At 36.9% G+C, this 19,501-nt stretch overlaps 9 protein-coding genes across 9 annotated transcripts; 4 read left to right on the forward strand and 5 right to left on the reverse strand.

The window, feature by feature from the left end:
* Window positions 1–34: 34 nt before the first annotated feature.
* On the reverse strand, window positions 35–1,831 carry THI72 (nucleobase cation symporter-1 family protein; the record flags this gene model as incomplete). The annotated part of the gene is made up of 1 exon (XM_022820015.1): window positions 35–1,831. The coding sequence occupies one exon, from the start codon at window positions 1,829–1,831 to the stop codon at window positions 35–37; it is 1,797 nt and encodes a 598-aa protein (XP_022676522.1).
* An 828-nt stretch (window positions 1,832–2,659) lies between these two features.
* SHM1 (glycine hydroxymethyltransferase SHM1) lies at window positions 2,660–4,153 on the forward strand (the record flags this gene model as incomplete). Its single annotated transcript, XM_022820016.1, has 1 exon — window positions 2,660–4,153. One exon carries the CDS (start codon window positions 2,660–2,662, stop codon window positions 4,151–4,153), a length of 1,494 nt encoding a protein of 497 aa, XP_022676523.1.
* Window positions 4,154–4,253: 100 nt separating this feature from the next.
* YPT10 (Rab family GTPase YPT10) lies at window positions 4,254–4,886 on the reverse strand (the record flags this gene model as incomplete). The annotated part of the gene is made up of 1 exon (XM_022820018.1): window positions 4,254–4,886. One exon carries the CDS (start codon window positions 4,884–4,886, stop codon window positions 4,254–4,256), a length of 633 nt encoding a protein of 210 aa, XP_022676524.1.
* A 384-nt stretch (window positions 4,887–5,270) lies between these two features.
* RIF1 (DNA-binding protein RIF1) lies at window positions 5,271–9,635 on the forward strand (the record flags this gene model as incomplete). Its single annotated transcript, XM_022820019.1, has 1 exon — window positions 5,271–9,635. The coding sequence occupies one exon, from the start codon at window positions 5,271–5,273 to the stop codon at window positions 9,633–9,635; it is 4,365 nt and encodes a 1,454-aa protein (XP_022676525.1).
* Window positions 9,636–9,693: 58 nt separating this feature from the next.
* CHK1 (serine/threonine protein kinase CHK1) lies at window positions 9,694–11,259 on the reverse strand (the record flags this gene model as incomplete). Its single annotated transcript, XM_022820020.1, has 1 exon — window positions 9,694–11,259. The coding sequence occupies one exon, from the start codon at window positions 11,257–11,259 to the stop codon at window positions 9,694–9,696; it is 1,566 nt and encodes a 521-aa protein (XP_022676526.1).
* A 332-nt stretch (window positions 11,260–11,591) lies between these two features.
* On the forward strand, window positions 11,592–12,824 carry UBX7 (UAS and UBX domain-containing protein; the record flags this gene model as incomplete). The annotated part of the gene is made up of 1 exon (XM_022820021.1): window positions 11,592–12,824. One exon carries the CDS (start codon window positions 11,592–11,594, stop codon window positions 12,822–12,824), a length of 1,233 nt encoding a protein of 410 aa, XP_022676527.1.
* Window positions 12,825–13,008: 184 nt separating this feature from the next.
* Window positions 13,009–14,352, reverse strand: CHM7 (phosphatidic acid-binding protein CHM7; the record flags this gene model as incomplete). Its single annotated transcript, XM_022820022.1, has 1 exon — window positions 13,009–14,352. One exon carries the CDS (start codon window positions 14,350–14,352, stop codon window positions 13,009–13,011), a length of 1,344 nt encoding a protein of 447 aa, XP_022676528.1.
* Window positions 14,353–14,617: 265 nt separating this feature from the next.
* Window positions 14,618–16,030, forward strand: HSM3 (Hsm3p; the record flags this gene model as incomplete). The annotated part of the gene is made up of 1 exon (XM_022820023.1): window positions 14,618–16,030. One exon carries the CDS (start codon window positions 14,618–14,620, stop codon window positions 16,028–16,030), a length of 1,413 nt encoding a protein of 470 aa, XP_022676529.1.
* Window positions 16,031–16,088: 58 nt separating this feature from the next.
* On the reverse strand, window positions 16,089–19,298 carry MTR4 (ATP-dependent RNA helicase MTR4; the record flags this gene model as incomplete). Its single annotated transcript, XM_022820024.1, has 1 exon — window positions 16,089–19,298. The coding sequence occupies one exon, from the start codon at window positions 19,296–19,298 to the stop codon at window positions 16,089–16,091; it is 3,210 nt and encodes a 1,069-aa protein (XP_022676530.1).
* Window positions 19,299–19,501: the final 203 nt, after the last annotated feature.

Here is a 19,501-nt window from a genome sequence, read left to right on the forward strand (position 1 = left end):
ATATGGAGTACTGCAATTTATTAACTCAAACTGACTATTTCTCTGCTTTATCACTATTAATGACTTCGTTCACCTCATTTAAGTCATTCATTGAACTCTCTTCCGCATCTAAGTATTGGTATACATCACCCTTTGAGTTATCAAATGCAACCATGTTTCTTTCCAAACGCTCTTGTTCAGTGAAACAGTTAAAGTAATCAATTGGATCATTTTCTCCTTGTCTATTGTGTTTATGTGGAAATATAAGATTTAGACCATAGTAAACACACCCGGTAACTAATGGGATGAAAAAGAAGTACCCGTAGTAGTAATTCATCATAGGTTGGTTGACTTTAATATGGGTATTTGCAGAATATGCTAGGCCAGGTAAACCTAGAGTAACACCACAAATAAGTGCTGCAACAGCCCGAAGGTTAATACCCTTCCAATACCAATAAGTACCAAGGGGTGAGAGAGTGAAGAAATCTAACAAGGACACCTTCTGTTTGCGAATGATATAGAAGTCGATAACATTGATCGTAATGATAGGACTAGTGAAGATACCAAAGGAACTCATGACATTTAAGAATGAAGAAGCTGTATTGAAAAAAGTCCAAGGCTGAACAACCCAAGATATCAATTGGCAAAATAGTGTACCCCTAGTAACATTAATGTATTTGGGAGCAAGGCCTGTTAGGTCAAAGCCACATGCGTAACCATTTTGAGTCATGTTTAGGAACACCTGCGAGCTCGTGAAGGAAATTCCAATGAAAAACGCCGCAGCTCTAGCTTTGGAACTATAGTTATCATTTAACCATTGAGCTACAATTTCATCTGGAGTCCAATAAGCGGTACCATATAACTTCAAGCATGCGGATGCACAAAGCATACCTGCCAAGGAGACAAAGGTACCAGGAATGACAATCCCTAAGAATAGTCCCAAATATGAAGCCCTTGAATTAGATGAAAAACGAGAATAATCAGATTGATTAGCGACACCTGCGGAAACACCAGAGTACCAAATTGCGATAGCATATAACCACATCCATGATCTTTCGGAAGTAGAAAGGTCAACTTTCTTATAGAAAAGAGGGCCTGGTCCCCCATTTTTCGATATCAGGTAGGCCATGATACCAATGATGGCAAATAGTGTCATGAAGCAGGAAATGATGGAGGGTATATTCACTTTCCTTGGTTTAACAAATGCTAATGGCATTTGGATTATTTGAAATATCAGGAAAGAGATGCAATCCCTTTTGGCCATTGGAACTGAGCTAGGAAAAGTATTCTTCATGTTCAAATAGTTTAACGAGAAGGAACTAAATATCATGTTGGTGCATAGTCCTCCTAACCAAGCGAGATATCCATATTGAACAACTGATAAACCAACACGGAATATGATTCCGATGAAAGAACCCCTAATTCCAAAAATCATTCTTTGATCTAACGTATATCCAATACGACATCTGATGCCTGGGTTTGAGTTCATAATAGTTACCACTGCAATGAGTACATTAGCAATCACCAATGCACCGATTGATTGTTGTATGTTTAAGTTGAGATCAAGTAACGCAGAACCAGTTGAGAATGTAGCAACTGCAAAGTTAGGAAGCCCCCAATAAGCGAAAAAGGACCAGAATCCCCATGTTCTGTCTTCAACACTAATCGGCTCAAGATCAGGGTTTCTTAAGACAGATAGTGGTTTGCCCGTGTGAGGAACTTCAAGCTTCTTGAAAAATCTTGCCCATTTCCCCTGAGGTTCTGACTCACTTTCAATCTTCTTTTGCTCATGAATAATCTCTATCTCTTCATTGCTCATCACCGAAGTGATACCCCCAAGTTTTGCACTCATGTTCCCTGCTCTTGGTTGCTTTCAATCTTGTGACATATGAAAATATGCCAATAGTTGCTAGGAACATGCCTCATGACAAGACTATTGAAGGCACAATGAATCATATATATATATATGTGTGTGTGTATGTGTATGTACGTCTTCCATTATAAAGGACCCCATAAAACCCTTATCTCATAATTAGGCGCGTATGCTTGCGTAGATAAATCTTTATCTAATCGAAACAGCTGATGAGACCGCATTCTTTTTTTTTAACTGTCTCACTTTCACGTAGCTCATCGATGTATCTAATCGCATTGTTGCGGCCTATGCAATTCTTAGAAGTATTCAGTATAATTTTCCGAGGTATCATTTTCCAAATCGGGAAATTTTGAACGATAACTATCAACACTTTTGTAAAGAAAACAGAGTGTAAGACCAACAAAAACTTTATGGGTTCTTTTTTCCGAGCAAACGTCTTCCATTTACATACACTTTTCAAGAACTATCTAATCGTTGCATTGTGGAGATACTTGGAGAATTGGATGTTTCAACATCATTTAGGTTCACACTAAAGTAAACCCTGAAATTCCGAATTGCCAGGGAAATAAGATCGCATACCTTTTTTTTTTTTTTTTTAACTTTTTTTTTTTTGGCTGTCGGTTTTTGTTTCAATTTTTTTTTCTTTTCTTAACAGACATGCCTTTCATTTCAAGTCAATGTTGCACACACCTTCCTATAGGTTTTCGAAAGAAAGAAGTCATCGCCTAAAAGGAAGCAGTGCTGTTAACGGTCAATAAGGTAACTAAGGATCTGTATTAAACAGTAGAAATCATACCGCAATACAGGATGCTGTCAAGAAGTGTTCGTTGTTCTAGAAATGTGTTAATTGGCGTTAGACGTTATGCGTCGTCAAAAGCTGCTGCTGCCGGAGTAAGTGGTAACCAATTATTGGTATCTAAGCATGTACAAGATATTGATCCTGAGATGTTCGATATCTTGACAAAAGAGCGTCAAAGACAAAAGCACTCTGTCACTTTAATTCCTAGTGAAAATTTCACTTCCAAGTCAGTTATGGATCTTTTGGGTTCAGAAATGCAAAACAAATATTCTGAAGGGTATCCTGGTGAACGTTACTATGGTGGTAACCAATTTATTGACATGGCAGAGTCGCTGTGTCAAAAGCGTGCTTTAGAGCTTTACAATTTAGATCCTGAGTTATGGGGTGTCAATGTTCAACCATTGTCCGGTGCACCAGCAAATTTGTACGCTTATTCTGCTGTGATGGAAACAAATGATCGTTTGATGGGATTAGACTTGCCACACGGCGGTCATTTATCTCACGGCTACCAATTGCCAAGCGGTACCAAAATTTCTTACATATCAAAGTACTTTCAAACAATGCCATATCATGTCGATGCTCAAACTGGTATCATCGATTACGATACTTTGTCTAAGACGTCTAAACTATTTAGACCAAAGGTCATTGTTGCTGGCGCTTCAGCATACTCCAGAGTATTGGATTACAAGCGCTTTAGAGAAATCGCTGATGCATGTGGAGCCTATTTGATGGTTGACATGGCACACATTTCTGGTTTGATTGCAGCTGGTGTGACCGCATCTCCATTTGATTATGCCGATATTGTTACAACCACCACACATAAGTCATTACGTGGTCCAAGAGGTGCAATGATCTTTTACAGAAAGGGTGTCAGAAAGGTTACCAAGAAGGGTAAGGAAATCATGTATGACTTGGAGAAGAGAATCAACTTCTCTGTGTTCCCTGGCCACCAAGGGGGACCACATAATCATACTATCTCTGCTTTGGCAGTTGCCTTAAAGCAAGCTTCTACTCCAGAATTTAAGGAATACCAAACTGCTGTAGTAGAGAATGCCCGTGTGTTCAGTGAAGAATTAATCAAAAAGGGTTTCAAATTGGTCTCTGATGGTACTGATACTCATTTAATCCTTATCAACTTGTCTAACTTGGGTATTGACGGTGCAAGATTGGAAGCTTTATTGGAAAAGATCAACATCGCTGCTAACAAGAACACTATTCCAGGTGATAAATCCGCTTTGTTCCCATCTGGTTTAAGAGTGGGGACTCCGGCTATGACTACTAGAGGATTTGGACCTCAAGAGTTTGCTCAAGTTGCTAGTTACATTGATAGGGCGGTGAAATTGGCAATTGGTATTAAATCTCAAGAGTCCCCAGATGCTAAGGATGCAAGATCTAAGTTAGCAAACTTTAAGGAGTTATGTAATGAGTCCGAACAAGTTAAGGAACTTGCAGCTGAAGTTTACCAATGGGCTGGCGAATTCCCAGTCCCAGGTGAACTATAGTAACGACTCCTTCTTCCATAAATAATATTTGACTATTTAAAGTGAACAAGTATAACCTAAGGTATTTTCGTATTACAAGAAGACATTCCAAATTTTCAGTCTAGCAGTTGCATGAAGCATTATTTATCGCCCGGTGTACAGAGTCCAGCTCTATACGAGATGTGTTTTCGTCGACATTCGCCAGCTCATTATTACCTCCGACCAATTTGAATTTATCAAGTGGCATATTTTCAGCTATATCCTTGAATAACTGCTCTATACCGTCTCCAGTTTTTGCAGAAACCAACTTCACACCGTTCCAAACATCTTCGGATTCCCCTCGTACTATAAGGTCAGATTTGTTCGCAACAACTTGTACTACAATATCATCTTTTTTATAGTCTTCCACATAACAATGGAGTTCATCAATCCATGACTTCGCTTTATCTCTACTTTCAGGTTGAGTAACATCAAATACAACTACAGCAACGTCTGTGTTTCTGTAATACATCGGAGCCAACGAACGGTATCTTTCTTGACCTGCTGTATCCCAAATCTCAAACCTTACCTTTCTAGAAATATCATCTTCTTCTCCAACCCACTCAAGCTCCTTCGTTGTGAATGCAGCACCGATTGTGGCATTATTAGTTTGGAATTCCCCAGTTGTAAATCTAGTCACTATAGCTGTTTTTCCTACAGACGATTCTCCTAATAACACTACTTTGATTGTAGCAATATACGCTGAATTTCCCATCCCTATTAAAATGAAACTTTACTATTTATATTGAATTGTCATATATGTTCTGATGCAAAACTATATTGATATAGTCAGCCACTGTGAACTTCCTTACCCTCAATTTCACTTCTAATCTAAGTCATTGCACTGTTCTTTACCACATTCACAAATATTTATATTACTCTTGAATTTTTCATATTAAAATAAGAATCTCTTTTCAAAGCATATAATTTTCTACATAACGACAATTACAGAAACAGCTCATCTCAACATAATAGAGCCAACTTCTAGTGCTTATAACAGCTAATACGCGTTCTAAAAAGAATTTTTTAATCTAAGAGTGGTAGCAGAGGTGTATTAAAAGGGGATTGATTTTCTCTTTAAGTGCAAAAGCGAATCACGATGACAGAGCCATCAAAAAAGACGCGTTCTGAGGGAAAGATCAAAGCTCTCGATGTGTTGGATAAGCATATAACACAGAGATCCGCTCTCAAAAAAACTTTAACTATGAATGGACAAAATGTGCTTGCACTGAATGAAAATATGACTTTAAATCCTGCGCCTGCACTCGTGCCTACAACAGATAATGTGTATCAGAGATCTCCAACACCAAGAAATAGGCGAGATATAGCAATAAAAAGAGATCGAGACACTATGGATGCCTCTCCATCGCCACTATCTTCACCTATTCGGAAAGGTGTTTCGTTTTCGGATCAGATAGAAAGCTCGCCAATAGAACACCAAATTGCATCTTCTCCTATGCGTCCCTCTTCGATGACAAAACCACCATCTAAGTCCATTTTAAAACAATATTCGCTAAAAGTAGAGCGGAGTTCATTGCGCGGTTCTCCTAGAAAACCGACACATCTATCCATAGATCCATTCTCTCCAACATTTTGGCCAGAAGGTGAAATTCTTCGGATGATAAATCCAAACAATGTTGCTGAATTCAGGAAAATCATAGAAGGTGGGATCCACGTTCTTAACAGCGGAAAGGCAAGAGACTTCGAGATATTTGCATCATTCAATAATATTGTCCCATCCATGAATGGTGTGATCTTAAACGATGTAGTTCATCACAAAATTGAAGTCATCATCGAAAACTTAGAACCATTACTCAATATTAGTTTAACTATCCTAAAAAACCTACAGAACTCTTTACTATTACAACTCAAGAAGGACCCATTTAAATCAAGGTGTTACATTCAAGTTGTGAGGTTCTTAACGGTTATTTTTTCAAACTTTAAAGTTATAAAGCATCTCGATGGAAACCTTAATTTACAACTGAAATTTACAGAGGTCCTAAAGAAATGTGAAGAGACATTAACACATAAAAACACAAGTAAGGTTATGGTGATATATCCATTGACATTATTAAAAGAGGAGAAGTTTGGTCAGTTTTATCTACCTGATGCTCAGATCAAACATTTAGTACATTCCGTGTTTCAAATGAGATACATTGATAGCTCTAATGTCCAATGCGAACGACTAATGGTATTAAAACAATTTCTTCAAAAATATAATAAAATAATGATCAAAAGTTTACCGGAATGGTTTCCGGTTGAAATAGCAGGTCGTTATCTAGCAGAGGAGAAACTTTCTTCTCCAAAAATAAGGTCATGCTGTAATCTACTATTATTAGACCTTCTAAGAAAATCCATAACAAGTGATAAGATGGTACATGACATTCATGATCTGCTCTCTATCCCTTTTAACAAAATAAAAACTTTGCCTCAGTTTTCAGAGGATGCAAATTGGGGAAGTATGGATGCTAACCCATGTAATCTGACACTTCTCGAAGCATTATGTAAAAAATTGAAATTATTAATTGATGAAAGGGATGAGTACAAACTCTCTATGGATTATTGGTTAGGTATAGTTGGCCTCTTATTCAATACGCCAGAAACAATGCCCCTCTTATTACAACCAGTCGGTTCGATGTGTTTAGAAGTTAATTCAAGTCTTCTTCAATCACAAAACAAAGTGGCGTGCGGAACTGCCATTAAGAGCCGGAGGATTATAAATTTTATGATTGTAACGAACCTTACATTGGATATGGGCTCTACTATGCTGAATGGATTACTGAAAATTATTTTGGAGCCATTTAATCCAGATAACTCTGAAGGGTTATATGAGTACCTCACTTTTTTGTTTAACGGTTTGATGTATCTGGTATGTTGTGATAATAGAACCATGAGCCCAAAAAAATTTGAATTTCTCTACAAGCACATTTTGGTACCATTATTCAGTGACATATCAGATTCACAATTACGTTCAACTCTTGGATACCAAGCACAACATATTTTTTCAAGAATTCTTCGTTCATGTTCTGATGATGAAGGATCATCACCTCGTCGTTCCACTGGATTTCAACCATTGAAAGCTCTTTCAACCAACGGTGTAGATCTTACCGACTTCGAACCTATGGATAACGCAATTCTAGAAAACAATTGGAGTTCAATTGTCAACTTGCTAAAAAGCATTATCGATTGGTCAGGCTTTGCCCCACAAAATTCGTTAACAAGCTTGCAACATTTGATAAGAAGGGCCCCTTCAACAATCCCAATGTCCCAAACCTGTTGCACCCTATTGGATTTATTAAGTCTGATTCTCAATAAAGGAAAGATTGATAGAAATGGCGATGCATTCAAAACTACTATAAGAACTTTTGCAGAAAAATTCGAGCTACACTTGTTTGATGATGATTCAATTTTTTTAACACATATCTTCCCTATGAACGGTATCTCAGAAGAAGAGCAATTCAACCTATTCAAAGAGATTTTGCAGCAAGTAAAGCCTTTTGTTAAACCTCTATTGCTATTTGGGTGTTTCCACTCCATTGAAAACAGTTTAATATCGAATTACACTGCAAATATTGTTGGTTCTATGCTTCTCCCAACGAATATGTCCGACCTTGAATACAAAACTCTTCTGAAGATAGTTAACAAAACTCCAATACCCGAGATTATCGATAACCTATTCACATGGCTAAGAAAAACAGGAAAGTGGAAAAGCTTAGCTAACGAACTTAACCTGTCTTCGTGGGATGATCACTTATTTGCCAACTTTATTCAAAAATGGCTACAAGAACAAAAGAATACCTGGAGCGAGGAAACTATCAATATGATATCTGAAAGTCTTTGGAGAAGACCTGAGGCATTTAAGCAATTGTCCTCTATTCTGATCAATTCAGGGCAAATTCAGCTTATTAAAGACACATTAACGAAGAATCCCGATATAATCGACGATATTTCTTTATTAGGAGATTTGCCTTTACTTGAAGTACTTCCCAAACCCTTAGTTATATCATCATTCACCCACATTAATCAGTATGACGACGTAATTAAGACAAAATTATTTTTATGCGCTTGTGCACAAGAGGAATATGAAGTAATAAGAGCAAATCTGAAACTTCTGCACCAACTTTTAGTACCTACAGATGATGACGTTTCCCTAAATAATGACCGAAATGTGATAATTGATTTGCTAATCAAATACTCAATCAGCAATAAATTTTACGATCTTGTTTCAATGGTCATTGAAGTATGTTTATTAAGAAAAGACGTTGATCGAATTATTGAGATTTTCTCGCATCATCAAATTACGTTTTCAGTTCTTGAAGCTAAAATTATAGCCATGATGGTTAATAATATTGGGAAGTTAAATTCAGAACTGATTGAATACCTTAGAAATGTTTTTATTAGTGGAGAGTCGTCGTACGGTATTGCAATAATAGAAGAGCTACTAAAGGAAACAAAATATCAAGTCTTCAATGTTTTAAGGGAGGATGTTTTGAAGTTTTCCTTCAATAATGATCATAAATTAACTGAAAATGAAAAAGAACGTTTAAAGAAGATATTCCCGCTAATAGTAGATTACTATGTTGAGGATAACTCTAAAAGCCTGATTGATATTATGAAAATTATTCTAAACATCATGAAAACTTCAAAAGATAAGCAATATGGAACAAGTCTGGTTGTTATGTTCCTGAATCATTCCGAGTTTAAAATTCAAGGTAATAAAACATTAATGAAAAAGCTTAATGTTTATAAAGCGAATGCAAAAAGACTCGCTACTATACGAAAATATCAGTTCATCTCGCCAAATGAAACGAGAGATTCGCCGGCACAAAAACCAGATGTTATTGAACCGAAAACTACTAGCACTACTACACCTATCACAAACAATATCCATTCAAACACTACTAATGATCTTAACATTTTAAGTGTTCAGAGGGAATCGGAAGCACAGCAAAAACCGCCTTCTAAAGTTGAAGCGCCAGAAATTGATTGTGAATCAGCATCCGCTATATGTAAGGTGACAATGCCTGAAACAAAAGTGAGATCATCTGAACCCACATTAAATGCAAAAAAATGTGATGGACCTAATGCTCAAAAAATATTTATTAAAAAGGAGATGTCCCCATCGGACATTTCAGTTTCACTGAATGGCACCGAAGAGAATGAATCATCTAATCTACCTGTCAAAATTCCAATTTTTAATCCATTTGGTTCAGATATTGTAAAATTAGAAGATGAAATAAGATCAGGAGTGCCTGTTCCGTTGAAACGAAGTCGCGATTTTTCAGAGAGGGATACTCAGAAAATGAAAAAAAACAAGGAAAATGAATATCCACCTTTGAAAATACAGAAATTGGTTGATAACCTTTCACAGGTTAGTAAAGATGATGTCAATGCCCTAAAAGAAGAGGATCGGCGAATATTGAGAAAAGCTATATGCAGTTTTATGCTAGAACTCGAAAAGTAGCTTTGAATTTATGTATGTATATGAGGAAAGATAAACCAAAAGAGTTATTATTGTAAAATTAGTTAACGTAAACAATATCCCTACAAAATATCGTAATTTTCTTAAAAAAGCGCCTCCATTCTAAAGGATCGCCTCTCTTCCTCTCAAAAGTGATGGATTTCAAATTATCATCTAATTGCATTATAGCCAAGGCACCTGTCAATGGTAACCTGTTTCTATCAAATGTTTTCACTTGAATAAAAATAGGATATAGAGAGGTTTTATTATTCGCCCTTTGGAGTTCCAAAAGGTTTTCATAGAGATTCTGACTTACTCTTACACCATGTGCAACCAGTGCATTCTCTAATTCCGCAAGAATTACTTCAATATCATCTGTAGAAAAGAATTTCGTCAATTTGTTTGAAGAAAAATTGGGTATTGGTTTCGATGTACTAATATTAAATTGTAAAGATGCCAGATCATCTTGGATATTTTGAGTTAAGAAAGTATTTTGTGTGGTTGAAAACCTTTCTCTGGTAGATGAATTACTATCATTTGATATAATTTTTTGCGTTGCTGATAGACCATTGTGTATATCCGTAGAGATGATATCTATATAGGCAAAGTCATTATCCAGTGGTTGAGTGGAAGCAATTCTTTGTTTGTCTTTTGATGGCATATCATTCGTAGAAGAGATGTATTCATGCTCTGAAAGGCTCACTTGCAGTCTAGAAATCAGTTTTTCTGCAAGTAATGACGGATTTTTACAAAGGCCATTTTCATCCGCAAACCTAGACTTTGTTTGGTACCATACGTGGTTTCTCAAAGTTGATAAGGATGCCCTTTTCTCTGGATCCGGCTGTAGTATTTTCCTCAGCAAGTTTAACTGTACAAGATCGATTTTGAGCCATGAACCCTGACTTATTTTCCCTTGACCCTTGATAAAACTACGGAAGGTAAGATCATCTTCATGAGGCAATTCCCAAGGCGTTTCCCCTGTAAGTAATACGAACAGTAAAATTCCTATTGACCAAACGTCTGTTATATCTGCGTAGTATCCATCACAGTATATAATCTCTGGTGCCATGTATGGCAGACTGCCTCTTTGATCCCTTGAGATCCTTTTAGTGCCATCCTTTCGTTTGAATAATGACGCCAAACCGAAGTCTGCCAGCTTTAAGTTGCCGTATCTATCAAGTAATATATTTTCTGGTTTAATGTCTCTATGCGCTACACCACACGTCTCGTGTAAATAAGTAATCGCATTAACTAACTGTTTGTAGTAAAACTGAGCTACCTCTGACGCTACACCAATATCGGGTTCAATTTTGTCGAAAAGATCTCCACCTTCTGCTAATTCCATAGCAATCCATAGAAAAGGCTCTGAGATACTGCAATCAATTACCTTCAGCACATTTTCATGTGCTGAACATCGTGAATGCATCTTCACCTCTTTCAGAACATCATTCTGACTCATTCCCTGTTTCTCGCAAGTCGGCAGATGCACAAACTTGACCGCAATCAAAGTAGTAGGGTCTACTACTAAACTAGCTTCTTTCACAAATGCAAACGATCCTTTTCCTACAGTTGATCCAAGTCGTACACCTTCGATCTCAGGCAATTGCGCGATCTGAGAAAAATTCATCACCTATGAGAGTTTCTATGCGCACGAGCTCTAGGTATCCTTCACTGTTTTAAAATATCTTAACCCTTTCTACAACTTCCTATTATCTAATTAGTTGCCTTTGGAGTATGAACTCCTACTCTTTTTCCTTTCCACAACGATTTTGACTCTTTACGCATCGCATGGTTCTTGAAGGTGCAAAACGGAAAGTCATGTCGCATTGTTATGAAATAAAAAAAGGCACATTAGTGAAAGGGGTTTTTAGCAACTACAAAACACTATTGAAGAGTAAAATATAGAAGGAGCATAATCGATCAAGGTGGTTATTTGGAACTTGCCCCACTTATAAGGTAATGTATATTGATAATATGGATAATTTGGACACGCATTTTGTTTCGAGCGTGGAGAATGCCGTGCAGAAATCATTAAGAGAGAATAAGGCTTTATTGGTTTATACGTCAGACGGAGATAATGTATGGTTTGAATCGTGGTTTACTCCACTAGTTGCAGAGCAGTTAAAGGATAAATGTGTATGGTTACGCTTGTTGGCTCAAAGCCGGGAAATGAGTTACTTCGAAGAGATTTTCCCTGGGGTGAAAGTTCCTAGTGTGTATTGCATTTCCAAAGGTCAAATAGTAGAAATGATTAGTTACGATCAAGTTGATATGGATAAGTTTTCGACACGTTTAATACGGGCAGTAACACACGGGAAACTGGTAGATATTTCTAGTGAGGACAGTAGCGAAGGCTCTGGTACAAGTAGGGGTACTGATTTGGGTTCTAGTGGAAGTCCAGTCGGTTCTTCGTCCAGTGGGCCAGCCTCCACCACAACCAAGTTAACAGAATACCAGATAAGGGCTAAGAAACACCAACTCACAGAACAGCAGGAGCGAGAACGAATTATGAGACTCATGAAAGCTGATCGAGAAGAAATGAAACACAGAAGGCACTCATCTTGCTCTTCACCAGGTTTAATTTCACAAGATCAAGAAATACCTATCGTACCCGAAGTAGCTTCCGAACCTATTCATGACAACATAAAAAACAGAGATATAATCAATTCAACGGTTTGCACTTTATTGATAAGACTCACAGACGGTAAGACCCTTAAACACGACTTCAGTTCAACAGAGACCTTAAACGACGTGAGAAAATGGGTGGACGCAAACAGAACAGACAAAGATCTGCCATACCAATTTCATCGGAATATCCCGCGTGAAACTTTTACTGAATCACAGGAAATGTCAACCTTATTAGATCTGGAACTAACTCCCAGATCAGCATTGATTCTTAAACCACTAGAAAATCAAGGTCATTCCCAAAAAATTGCAGACGTGGAGGGACCTGGTTTGCTTGGGAAAATATACCAAAACGTAACGTCCTGGTGGTACAAAGGATCTTCTACAAGCGGAAACACTAAACGATCTCAGTTACCTCAAGAAAATAGAGATGCGGTTCAGTCTGAAGCATCATCAAGATATGTATCACCTTTATCCTCTCCCAATATTACACATACAGATCCCTCACGAGGAGTTTCTCCATCCCCTATAAATTATGCACATCACTCGGATGATAACAATAGTTGAGTATCATATGCCGTCATTTTACGTTTTTTTTTTTTGCTCTTTACACGCATCATGGTTATAGCGTCATTATTGTGATTGAATCGTTTTGAAACATTGCATATATGTACTTATAAGTTTTAATTTCATCAATACATCAATCGGATCTAATTCCTTAAATATTTAAACGAAATATACCTAATCTTTCTCATGCTAATTCTGGTTGTTTCATTTCAGTATCTTCTTCTTCATCCTTTTCTTTCCTCCTCTTGGCTTCAATTATATCGCCAGAAGAGACTTTCAACGTTTCTAGTCTTTTGATGAGATCCTCAGTTGAAGAACTGTGTTTTTCTGATTCTTCCAGCGATGGTGAATCGTGTTGGGTTTCCTGGATCTTTGGCTTTTGTGATTCATCCTCACGTAATTCATTTTCTAATGATGAGAGTTCTTTTTCTATAGCTGTTTCGTCTGTAATAGATTCTCCAGCCAATAGTTTGCTGATGCGTTCCTGCTTCTCATTGTTTTCTTGGAATTCATCTAACATATCAGCAATAGACTCTTCATCTATCAGTTGTTTATTGATAGATTTTAATGCAGAACTTCCTTGGCTCATGATTTTTACCATGGAAACGGTTTGTGTTGCATTAGATATTTCTTCTTGAAGTTTCTTTAGGGATTCAAGACTAATATACGCCTGTTCCAAATTCTTTTCTGCCCTCTTTTTCAAACGGAGTAATGTTCTCTTTATTTCAAGTGAAAGACCGGAAGAAATTGCGTTGGAAAGCCTCTTTCCAGTTAGTTCAACCACTTTTTGAGCCGATGTGATCTCTGATTCCGCAATGAACACATAGTGGTTGATTTTAGCCACGTAAATATCGGAGTCTGCAATTTCTTGGGAGATACCAGTTATGTTAAGGGACAGTGGAGAAATTACCTTAATGACATCAGATTCGTCATCTGAAGCCATGACAATATTATTCTGATCACACAAATAATCAAGTATTATATTGTAAGAATCCCAATCTTTTACTATGGTGTCAATTCCCGATTTTTTGTAAAAGTGCTCCTTTGTGAAGATGTAATCAGTGGGTTTTATGGAACATTCGTATATATTTTCCTGTAATAGTTTTTGTATCGTTTCACTGTTATGCTTTAGCCAAAAGACGTTCACATATTTCACAGGTTTTAAGTATCGAGTGCCTTCGTTCGACCTGCTTTTCCATGATAAATCCACGACAACCTTGTTGATTGTCCACTTTAGCATCGAAATTAGAACACTCTCATTCCTTTTTAGGTATCTTTCCATAGGGACTATTGTCCCATCCTTCACCATCTCATCAAGAACAACATCAATACTCTTTGGAGCACCATACTGTGGTATAGTTAAATCAGAGATGATATCATCTCCATTAATAATTACTGAATTTTGCCAATATTCCTTAATTAAATACTCCTTCCATTGCCTTATGTTCGCCTCATATCCGTCGATGTTAACTAACTTAAGCTCCCTAAAATCTGAATATAGTGATCTGAGTCTAGACTCTGGTAACATGTTTCTGTTATATCTTAGTGGGGACCGTGGGGGTTACCTTGTTTATATGACACACACTAGTGGGTCGTGTCCTTAATTATTTTTTTTGCAATTTTGATGCCTCTTGTCTGTTTGCGCATCTCGAGTAGTTTGTTATAAGAAATTCATGAACTCTTCTCATTTTAGAGACAATATCAAGTTAAAATAAGGAAACATCTTGAAATCAGTAGAAAGTGACGAAAAGCGGTATAAATCTTACTCAAAATTAAACTTGCAGAGATTAGCGATGGGTAGCATAGAGTCAGATATCGATAAATTAACTTTGAAACTTGGAAATGAGGAGATTTCGCCAGATATTAACCAGTTAATGGAAAAGTTAACGTTGAACTTAACATCATCAAGTAATCTAGATAAGGATGTGAAGCCTTTATTACACTCTATTAAAAACTTTCTTTTGCACTCAGACATTGAATTTTTTGACTATGACTTGTTAATTGAGCTTTTAGATGCAATAGTTGCTTTATGTCCGTTTGAAGATGTTCTAGCCGTGTTTTCCGTTGATGACCTAGTTGCTGCTCTTGAAAGTGGGAGTAGATCATTGATTACCACCGTGTGTAAGGTTATTTCTGCAGCTTATCCAAGAGATATATTTGCTGGTACACCTTTAATAGATGAGTTATTGAAGCTATATTTTGATGATTCCGCAGTAGTTTCGATTATTAGCGAACTCGAAAAGACTTTCGATACATTGTCTACAAACCAATTGAATAGAAGAAGAATTCTAGAAAACAATCTCCCAACCATTATGAATGCAAAGAACTCTAATAACTCTACAACTTTTTGCCGTTTGTTAGATCTATTGAAGATGTTGGCGGCAAACGTTTCATTTGAAGAGTTCAGAAAGGACACATTCTCAGTGGATGAGAAAACGATCAGAGAAGCAATGGAAAATGATGTGTTAGTCTTCATCCATATATGCCAGTATGTATGTGAACTGCTGAATTTAGTTATTAAAGGACATGGCAAGGAATGGATTGTAAGATATATTGACAAGACCTTCGATATTTTCGGTGAGGCATACGCAAGAAGAGATGAGTTATATGATGTATCTCATTTTGCCAATTCTTATTTGCTTCGAATCTTCTCTAAAATATCATATCTCGATGAGAAATCATATATTAAAAATCTTGAACTCAGACACTTCCCGTTGTCTGTGGATAAACCTTATTGTGTGGATTTTCTAACCGTTCTAAATCCCAGTTATATTGTTAAGTCTCATAAAGAACTATTGCAAGAACTAAACCTACGGCCAAGAAATGTGCATATGTTTGTCAATCTCATAAAAGATGAAGAATGCTTTAATATTATCAAGGACGAAATAAACTCGAAATCTTTAGAAGCGATGCCTTACTTAGAACAAATGTTTTTGCTAGTGGGTTTGACATCTGAATTGTATGGAATTCATCATCTAACGCATAACATACCAGCAATTATGAACAATTTAATTGATAGTGGCAATAATGTAACCGAACAAGTGTGCTTTGACCTAAGACAGAAAGTTTTTGAAAACCTTTTGGATGCCGATCCTCAAGAATTATCGATTTGGCTAATACCATTGCAATCTGAGTACTCTAATATTTTGAATGGTAGAAGTAAACGTTTGTCAGAAAAGCACAAGGTGGCTGATGAGTATATATAAAACTTCATAGTTTCTTTTGAAAGATTACATAAATATATGTATGATTTTATATAATCAGTTATAGATACAATGACCCTGCCGAGACAATATCTCTATGGATTAAGTTTAGAGCAGCTTCCATTTTTTCTTTTAAAGTCGTATTACCAATTGTTTTAGACACATCGATTAGTTCCTTGATCATTTCTTCTAATCTCTTGAACATTCTAATCAAAGAGCCTTCATAGACATCAGTCATTTTACAAATTTGGGTGAAAGATGCCCCTTTACACCATTCAAAAACAACTTCCATTAGTTCATGTCTGAAACTCTCGACATATTCTTTTTCTACTAATTCGATTTTAGAGTCCTTTATAATTTTAGCGATTTTACCGGCCACTTCCCTCATGGCCTTCAATGGCTCGGCAAGTTCAGGTTTTAATCTTGGAGCTTCTTTACACCGTTCTTGGAATGCAAAACATGAGAGTAAAGCAGCAGCTTGTGCAGGTGAAAGCTCGTTGAAATTACCGTTGAAAATTAACTCAGTTAACAACAATTCATCACCAGATGAAATTTCACAAGCAACACGACCTTTCAATTCTATGATATCTGATTGAGTACAGAATCCCAGACGACGTAAAACTCTCTTTCTACGACGTAAATCATCTAATTGAACAACCGCTTGTGCCTCATTAATCTTATGCTTCAAGTTTTTGATATCCGCTTCAATAGCAACCTTCTTTGTATATTTTTCATAGAGTTCTTTTAATCTTAAAGTATTTGTCAAAGGGTTGGAATATAGCCTTCCTTCCAATACTTCAACCTTCTTTAGAAGCTTCAAGAAATCATCATCTTGTATTTTCATGTTTTTAACTGGATCGACGACTGGTACACCATCTGGGAAACGGCGGACAGCTTCTCTTAACGTTTTACCCACTGCAGTTTGTTGGCTTTCTGCCTTAATATCATTTGGCATAAATAGTCTAATATTTCCAATGGAGTGAATGGAAGATAATGTTATAGGAATGATTGTAGATATAGTCTTTTCGCCCTCTTCCGCGGGTCTGATTCCCTCCGGGAAGGTTGGATTGAATGGTTTTAATAAATTTATTGGAGAATCCGCATACATGGTGTTTACTACCACATTGACGATGTAAGACTCATGATCAGAATATACTGCGGTGGGATTACGTTTGTTTGTTCTTTTAACGAAATCAACCACAGCAGCCCATCCGTAATCATGCTTACCATCTATCTTTACCTTTATTAATCTACCAGGTTGTAAAAATGCCAATGAATTTGCAGGATGTGTTATAATAGTACGGATATCCTCATTGTAACCATCCAATGTCTTACGAATTTCGTAATATTCTTTAATGGTTGCTTCATCATCAATCTGAATAGATTGTAACTCATTTGATAGTTCAGCAACTTTCTTCTCCATAACTGGAACAGATGTTGCATTCTGGAATTGAAAGAAAGAATGTTCTAACATAAATTCTGGAGAGATACCTTCAACACGCATTAAGTTCAAAATCATATTATACCCTAGATGGAATGCAGAATCCAATCTATCAGCTTGTCCCTTAACCATACCCTTTGCGACTTGTGGTTCCATCTTCTCATCAATCATCATAATAACAATACCACGATCATCTAAACCACGACGACCAGCACGACCAGACATTTGAATATATTCACCACCGGAGACCCAACGGAACTGTTGACCATCCCATTTTCTAACACTTGTGAAAACAACAGTTTTAGCAGGCATATTTAGCCCAATAGAGAATGTCTCTGTAGCAAAGAGAACCTTTAAAAAACCTTCTTGGAAGAGAATTTCAATAACTTCTTTTAAAATAGGTAGAAGACCTGAATGATGGATACCGATACCTCTTCTAAGCAAGGGCAAAATATGCTTGATTTGGGGCAATTCTCTATCCGTTTCCGGTAGAAGTTCAATTGCGTTCTTGAAAATCTTTGTAAGGGCATCCTTCTCTTCCTCGGTATTAAAGTCTAGTTTTGACATTTTCAAAGCTAATTCTTCACAATCACGCTTACTGAAGGAAAAGACGATAACAGGATTGTACTTCTTTTTCCAAATCATTCTAACAATTTTGTAAATATCGCCCTTGGCTTCCCCCTTTGCCGCACCACCTTTATATGATTGGCCTTTCTTACCTCTACCACCAATAGTATGAACATCGTCACCGTTTTGGTTACTAATAGAAGCCATCGCTTTTTGGAAATTTTCCTCTCTGAAAGTACCCTTTTCATCCACAACTAGGTGAATACCGTCCCCATGAGCTGGGAAAAGATAATGCTGCAATGGCGTTGGACGGAAATCTGTATAAACAATATGGCATGGTTGAGAATGAATTCTACAAATCCATTCTGCAAATTCCATGGCGTTAGGAATAGTAGCTGATAGGAAAACATAATGAACCTTATCTGGCAATAAAATAATTGTTTCTTCCCAAACAACACCTCTTTCCTTATCTCTCATATAATGCACTTCATCAAATATCACCCAAGCGACTTCTCTCATAACTTCACTACCTCTGTAAAGCATGCTTCTTAAAATTTCAGTGGTCATGACTAAACAACCTGCATCAGGATTGATAGTAATATCACCGGTCATTAAACCAACGTCTCCAAATTCTGCTAAAAGTTCTCTATACTTTTGATTTGACAAAGCTTTGATTGGAGATGTATAGATAACTCTTTGCTTTTCTCTCAAAGATTGAGCAATGGCGTATTCGGCAACAACTGTCTTACCAGCAGAGGTATGGGCAGAAACTAAAACTGATTCACTACGATCAATACAAGATATAGCAGTATCTTGGAAAGGATCTAATGTGAAAGGATAAGTACGCGCTTCGTTAGTTCTGATGTGGTCACCAATAGGTTTGTAGTCGAAATTAGGTGGTAAGGCAACCTGATGCCTAACTTGATGTCTCAACTTAACTTTACCATCACTTTCTAATTGGACAGTTTGAGCTGAACCAAGCCCAGTAGACGCTTCGACTTCACGAGAAGCCTCCTTTTCAAAAGCATCCGCTACAACTGGGACAACAACTTCTTTATTCTTTTTATCATCAATCAATGCCATTCCCTTCTTAACTTTTTTACTACGCTCCTCATTATCACTTGCTTCGTTCTCTTCATTTGAGCGTTTTGCAGCAGACTTATCTTCAGCTGGAATTTCATCGTGAAGTGTTGCAAGCTCCTCTGGAGGTATTAGATCTTCGGCAGGTGTCTCGCCAAAGACATCGAATAACGAATCTGACATTCTGGATATCGTTTAAAGGGTGTAAACTATTCTTTCCCCGATTTATTCAAACAAGGGAGCGATTTATTAACCAGTCAGAAGTTTATTTTGTTAAATGGTTGTATTTGATTAACAAAAGCCCTTGAACCTATTCATTATTTTCTGATATCATAATGTAAAAGCTCATCTCGCCTAACCTTATAGCTCATCGCTTTATTCTTTCA

This window comes from Kluyveromyces marxianus, chromosome 5 (assembly GCF_001417885.1).
Source record: "Kluyveromyces marxianus DMKU3-1042 DNA, complete genome, chromosome 5".
Classification (NCBI taxonomy): domain Eukaryota; kingdom Fungi; phylum Ascomycota; class Saccharomycetes; order Saccharomycetales; family Saccharomycetaceae; genus Kluyveromyces; species Kluyveromyces marxianus.